The sequence below is a fragment of the Eretmochelys imbricata genome, chromosome 13 (assembly GCF_965152235.1).
Source record: "Eretmochelys imbricata isolate rEreImb1 chromosome 13, rEreImb1.hap1, whole genome shotgun sequence".
NCBI classification, from domain to species: domain Eukaryota; kingdom Metazoa; phylum Chordata; order Testudines; family Cheloniidae; genus Eretmochelys; species Eretmochelys imbricata.
The window spans coordinates 7,217,867-7,225,174 of record NC_135584.1 but is presented as its reverse complement, the minus strand read 5'-3'; the positions used below and the strand labels follow the sequence as shown (position 1 = coordinate 7,225,174).

At 42.7% G+C, this 7,308-nt stretch overlaps 1 protein-coding gene across 3 annotated transcripts in view; it reads right to left on the bottom strand.

Moving 5' to 3' along the window:
* Positions 1-2,046: 2,046 nt before the first annotated feature.
* The window catches only part of DIDO1 (death inducer-obliterator 1), an 88,404-nt gene continuing 83,142 nt past the window's right edge, over positions 2,047-7,308 (bottom strand). For all 3 annotated transcript variants that reach the window (XM_077831992.1, XM_077831991.1, XM_077831993.1), the window contains one exon: positions 2,047-7,308. In XM_077831992.1, the coding sequence (XP_077688118.1) occupies positions 3,845-7,308 (3,464 nt within the window). In that variant the 3' untranslated portion in view covers positions 2,047-3,844.

Here is a 7,308-nt window from a genome sequence, read left to right as displayed (position 1 = left end):
GTCCGCCCCGACATGCGCGCACTAGCGCGGGGGCAAAGAGGGCCGCTGCGCACGCGTCAGCAGGCTGTGGTGTGCCGCCTTCCTTCGCCACCGGCCCAGCCGCTTCGCTTCCGCTCTACCCACAACACCGCACCCCCTCCCCCCCAGTACACACACACACACGTTTCCTCAGGAACGCACCAAACACCGTTACCGTTCCCCTTCCCGCAGAACCCCTCAACAACGTCCGATCGGCTTCCCCCAGTCCGGCCAGGAACACCCACCTCACAGCGCCCCGAACCGTCTCCGCGCCCCGGTCAGGACCACCACCAGGGACCACCTCCTTTCGCAGCGCCGGATTTACACCGGACGCGTCCCTGTGCGCCGCGTCTTCACCCCTCCCCCCACCGACAGCTGCCCTTTGTGTTGTCCCTAAAACCATGAAACTTTTAACCCGCTTCGAAGTTCCGCGCCCCCTGAGGACGTGCCTGATTGAAGTCCGGCCCTGACCCCTCAGAGCCACCCACGCACCGCTAGGGACCACCTCCCCTCCCGCCCTTTAGCGCTTTGGATAAAAACACTACCTCGAAAACAAACTTTTTTTGTTATACAAATAAAAGCACACAACTCATTTTAATATCAGTAGTTTCACCTTTGGAATGAGATGGATGTGCCCTCTCTCCCCCCCCCCAAGAAGACCTGGGGCTGGGAAGGGGGGGGATCTCTCTCCCCCCCGCCATAGCCCCCGAAGTGTGTGTGTGTGTGGCGGGGGGGGGGGTCCTCTCCACCGCCACAGAGCTGAAGCTGGGAAGGAGGGCCATCTCTCCTCAGCAGCCGGAGGCCTGGAACTGGGGAAGGTCACCTTTCTCTGGCCCCCACCCCACAGCCCTGCACATCCCAAATTCCTCCCACCCCCAATTCTCGCCCCACTGCAGCCTCCCACCTAGCCCCATTCCCTCCAAGGCCATCACCTCACCTTCCATGTGCGCCTTCCTCAGGGTCCAGCACCTAATTAGTGGAGCCATGGCTGTGAGGTTCCACTAATTAGGTAGGTGGCCCTTCAGTCTCTTGGGTGCAGCCGGCCTGGAATGCACCTTAGCGGGAACGATCCATGGATTATCTGAATGGAGCTTGCGGACTACGGGTGGTCTATGGACCAGAGTTTGAGAACCTCTGGTCTAGATAATACTTTTCTGCCTCAGTAACGTACCTATTGAGGTCGCTTCCAGTCCTACAGTTATATGATAAAAACTCAGTATTGTTTTTAGAGTTTATCTGAATCAGGCTAAATATTGTCATTCTTTCAGGCCCAGATTTTGAAATCTAGGCAACATATCTTGCAGCAGAATTCAAGTCTGGCTCACCATCAGAGTGACCAAGGCCATGCTTATGAAATGGAACCAGCACCAATTTTGTCAATGCCACTGATGCTGTTTCCTAGCTCTTGGAAGTACAGACCTACTAGACCCTAGCTTGACCAAATCCCAGCATGAACATTTGCAGCAGCCTATTTGACATTGCTATGGAGACCACCATCCTAGCACATGGGAAGCAAACAAGTCCCTTGTAGAGTCACTCCACCTGCTTCCAAATCACAGAAGGCCTTGTTCTTCACCAATGGGATGAATTTTCCCCCTTCCACCTATGCAAAGGCTGAGAGCAGCTGAGCTGTTCATCAAAGAAATTTCTCATTTGTTCTGCTGATGTACGCTCTGCAAAAGACAACCTCATAATTCAAATAAAAAATCTGGAACATACTAGAAAATATTTTTGAATGGCTAATTTAAAAAATCAAACAAGCCCAACAAAGATAGCACTTGCCTTTCAGAACCGTTACAGTTAATGTCAGTTGTTAAATAAATTGTTTTGTTTTGAAAGCACCATCCTTGTTCAGAATGGTAGAGAAACTGAGCAATCATATTGGCAAAACATCCACCAGTGCTCAGTAACTGTTTCTTATGCCACTCTTCTTCTCTGAAGCCTCTCAAATTGTAATACTGTTTGTCTTGTTAAAAAGTAGTAATGATAACTAAAATATGTACATGGTTTTAAGAAAAAGACAACAAATCTCTGTAGCTGTTTATTCTACTTACAGTAACAAAAACCTGTGAAGTCCCACATTTTAATGTACAGTGATATATTTTGCAATATAAAATACAATTTACAGAAATTTCTATCAAGTAAACCTAAACAAACACACTTGATTTTTGCATACTTTTATGTATGTCTTTAAATTAGAAACATCCCAGTAAAAAGAAAAAGAAAAAAAAATCTTACATCATAGTAGATGTTTGCATTTAATACCACCTCTTTCTGCATTTTATCATTTTGACTACCGGTTTCGAATACTGCCCATCATTTAAATCAGCCGAGTTCTTGATATTTAAGGAATTCAAAGATGCACCAATATAAAGTGTAAAATCTGTAGTGATGTATATGGAATAGTGCTACTTATAATGTAGACTTCAAGATGCAAATGTTAGTAGGAATCTAATTTTACATTTGCAAAACTATTTGATAAAAATATCAAAATATTTACCCAACTGTAAATTTACAGGTTCAAATAAATTAGCAGGGTTTTCTCTGTTTCACACTTCAGAATTATGTACTTGAAGAATACATGAAAAGTAGCAGTATGCTGTATTGCACAGTGAAACACTTTCCCTCAAGCTACCGCATTAAACTAATATCACCTTTTCCATTTCAAGCTTTATGCAAATGTTTATTTTCAGTGGCCAACATTTAAATACACCATCAGCATTATTATGGATTGCCAAAAAGCACTGACATTTTAGTTTGGGAGCAAAATACTTCTTGTCAATAAATTACAGAAAAAGTGGAGAAAATCCTTAAACCTCTAAATAGAAACATTCTGCAAACAAAATGCTTTGCAAGAATCAGCATAACCAAAAAAATAGCTTTAGTAGTATATTTAACCAGCTTATTTTCCATCCCTTTGGTTTACCAGTTTATTCATTTATAAATTTTAATCATTTGCCAATGTATGTTATTTTTAAAACTTCAGAGTTCCACTGGATACAGAGGTGTTATATTTTCTTTAATTATATTTTTGTAAAAATGCAACATTTAAAACCTTGCAGCCTCATGAAAAAAAAAGTTATTTATGTAGAAGCCTGTGTTTCTTGGTTGAACTCTCAGCAGCTAGATTCCATAACTCAAAATACCTTTATATAAAAAGGAAGATAGTGCACTTTTAAACTTGTCATTTCATATTCAAATACTCTGTCAGTTACAAATAAGGAATAACACTGTTCTTTTGCAGCCATTTCTTAAATACACACAACCCATCCATTGTAAGATCACAAGACAACAATATCAGACTCCTCTTGTAAAGCATGTGCTGTAGAAACAACTTTTTACACCGAAATACTACATAAATGAGATGTAAAGATATGGCTCCTAAGGTCTTGATTAGATTCTCTTATAAAATTACAATTCAAGTTACTGGAAAACATAACTTTGTAATCTTAAAAAGCAATATGCTCTTTGTAGACTTTTTCCATTCCTGTATTCATTGTAAATGGAAATTTTAAGATAAAGGTGTAAGTAGAAAAAAAAGAAAATCTCATAACTCTTAACGCTGTGAATTTTTGTAAGAAAAACATTATGCACAAAATTCTGCAAGGTAAAGTCCAGTATGTTCTTGCTTCTTATCTGTTTGAATATTCTCATTCACAGTTGTTAAAAAACTGTTTTGTCAACACATTTTGTAAGGCTTGTTTTACAAGGGCATTCTTGTAAAGATGAGAATATACAGTATATACACAGGAGATCTCGAGTGAGTTCTTGCTTTTTTTTTTGAAAAATCAATCATTTATTGGGTACAATTAATTATGAATTGTTTCTATGTCTGATTAGTGGAAGATGAAGCAACTTCTGTTTCTGCTGGATTTTGAGTTTCCTGCTGTGGTTCGGGCTTCAAATCTTTACCACTTTCCTTACTTTTACTTCGGGCTTTACGATCTTTTCCTCTGTCTCTGTCCCGGTCTCTGTCCCTCTCTCGGTCTCTTTCTTTCTCCCTGCTTCGATCTCGGTCTTTATCTCTGTCACGATCCCTGTCCCTGCTTCTTGATCTGTCCCTATCACGTCTTCTGTGGGAATCTCTCTCTCTGGTTCTGGCTCTCTCTCGGTCTCTGTTTCTTTCCCATTCTTTTGCCCGCTCCAAATCTTTCTCCCTATCTTTGTTTTGGTTTCTCTCTCTGTTTTTATCCCAGTCTTTGTCTCTGTGTCTCTCCCAGTCCCTTTCCCTGTCTCTATTCCAGTTTCTGCCATGATCTCTTTCCCAAGGTCTGCCATATTCCCGATCCCTTCGTCTTTCTTCAAACCCTCTGCCTTGTCGATTCTCTGACTGCTGACCTTCTGGCTGATCTAGTACCTTTTCTTTATTTCCTCCTTCATACCTCTCCCTCTGCCTCCCTTCAAAAGTCTGACCTCTAAATTCAATATTTTTCCCCTCTCGGAAATCGGACACCGGCCATTGCGCTTCTGTCTCAGGTCCTTGCCCTGAAAGATTAGGAAGAGAGGTAGATGGCCCTGCTTCATCCCACATCTCCTTCCTGTGTGGCGGTGGATGACTTGGAAGTTCCAGGAGTGGTCTAGGGCTTGGTTTCATACCTTGTGGAGGTTGCCCTTGAAAATGAAACCTAGAAGGGGGAGGTTCATTTTGTTCTGGAAATAATGCAGGTGTAGTTCCTCTTGGTCCTCCAAAATGAGGTGGTGCTGGCCCTCTCTGGTTTGCAAATCTGGGTGGTGGACTCCCTCTCCGTTCTTCAAAAGGCGGTGGCAAAAGTCCCCTGGGCCCTGGTATGTGACTTGGAGCTGGACCTCTTTGCCCTTCAAATTGATTTGGATGAGGGCCTCTTGATCCTCCAAAATGACAAGGTGGTGGACATCTTGGCCCTCCAAACTGAGGTGGTGGAGGGCCTCCTCTCTGTCCTTTAAACTGAGATGGTGGTGGTCTTCTTTGACCTCCAAAATGAAAAGGTGAAGGCCCCCTATTTCCCATAAACTGGGGTGGTTCTGGTCCTTCAAATTGTCCAGGAGGCCTAATCATTTCATTATATTGGGAATCTGGGAAGTCTCTTTGTTCCATGTGAGGTTCCCTACGATCTTCAAACTGAGATGGCGACATTCCTCTTGGACCACCAAGATAGGAAGGTGAAGGGCCCCTATTATCACCAAAAAGAGGAGGTGGTCCATGTTGTGTAGAAAATAATGAAGGAATAGGTCCTTTTTGTCCTCCAAATCTGCCAGGTGGAGGTCCTCTCTCTCCATCATTATTTGGAGACGAACCATGCTCTTCTGAAAACTGTGGTGCTGGTCCTCTCTGCCCAAGAAAATTGGGTCCATGAGGTCCCCCAGATGCACCAAACATCAGGGGTGGAAGCCCTCCTTTTTGCCCAGACAAAGGAAATGGAGGCCCGCCTCGGTTTTCTTCTAAGTGTTGAGGGAGAGGTCCTTTTTCTCCCTCACTTTGAACAGCTGGAGATTCAGTTTGTTCTGCAAACTGACGGGACTGAGAATTTCTTTGATCTTCATACTGTACTGAAGAGAGATTTCTTTCTGGTTCAAAGTGACCAGCTATCTTTTCCTGGGGTGTGAAGATTGGATTTGAAAAAGAATCTCTTCCTACTGATGGAGAATTAGCATCCTGTGACTCATTTGACCAAGGTACTTTATGCAAATCTTGCAAAGACTGACCATCATTTGGTGTTGGGAAATTGGGCTGAAAAGATGTACTGGGAGGTGTTGGAAGCAGTACTTTACGTAAAGGCTTGGATGTGGAAGTTTCTCCAGAAGCTGTTTGATTCACACTTTCCGGATGAACTTTAGCAGTGTTTTCAAACTTGACATTAGGTGCATCTTGTTCAGATAGGGTAGCCACTTTTTCACCTGGAACCCACTTCTCCTCACTATACCCAGCCGAGGTAGCAGAAATTAATGTTTTATCTTCCTTGTCAAGTGAAGTCTGTAATGAACCTGGATAATTGGCTGGAAAAACTTCTTTTGTAGGTGTCTCATTGTGTACTATTTGTGGCTTTATCCGAGAATCAGCACTATCATTATTCTCTGTTACCATTCTTCTAGCCTGTCGAGGATCTCTACTTTGCCTCAGATCAGAGCCCTGGTTTAGCACTTGTGCTTGGTGATTTGAGGATGAAGGTAAATCAGATTTTTCTGTAATTTGTTGTTCCTGCTGGAATAAGTCAGTCTTTGTTATGGATGACTTTGGTGGCGGTGACATTAAAGCATCAGACACTGAAAAGTGAGCCATTGAAACGCCAACAGCTGCTCTTTGTTGTCTGAGGGCTTCTTCTTGTTCTTCCAGTTGTCTTTTCTGTTCTTCTATTTGTTTGTTTAATTCTTCCAACATTTTTTGCTGTTCTACCAAGGATGAGGGAGCAGACAGATCAGGCACATATGGGGCGGATGATTCCACAGCATTGCTTTTCACATCTGCATACATTTTATTAGGTAAATCATCAACCGTAACTTTTGCTTCTTCTAAGATAGTTTCATCTTCTGGATCATAGGCCTCATCCTCTAGTTCAGATGTTTCACAAGGCTTTTCAAGATCATACAGTTTTTCACTTTCACCAGTCTGTATTTCAAAAGCTCTCTCTGGCTCATACTCTTCTTCAGGATCATATGGTCTATCATCTTCCTCCTCTTCTATAACTTTATCTTTGGACATCTGCCCAAACTGCTGTACAATTGGATCTAATAAAGGAGCAGCTGACACTCCATCTATTGTAACTTGAGCTTCCTGGTTTGAAGACTGAACAGTTTCAGAGTCCTTAGTAACAGACTCAAAAGCTTTCTTTTTTCCAAAAAGAGTCTGCAGGATGTGCTCAAGAGGTGTGGCTGTTTTTGAAGAACATGAAGTTGTAGAAGATGAATTTGTTATGCCAGTGACTGTTGCTGTTGCTGAAGTTGGAACTGGCAGTGTCATGGTTGCTGTGGTTCCTGTTTTAATCGATGACAGTATTTTTAACACTGATGGTGTTATTGTAGATGGTTCTTGAATGGGAAGAGATGGTGGTGGTGGCGGTGGTGGTGGTGGAGGAGATACAGGTGGCGTTGTACTTATAGCTGTTTCTCCAGAATAATGTGTGTATTTTGAAGGTTTCTTTTCTTGCTGGGAAGCATTAGGGCCTTTAGGGTACACTGATACTTCAGTTTCTTCCTGTATTTGAATTCTGCTTCGCTTTTCTTCCATCTTGTCCGACTCCAGAACAGTTGCAGGACGTTTACCTTTTTGACAAATCACTAATCCAAGAATTAAATTTGGACGTGATGATTCAAGAC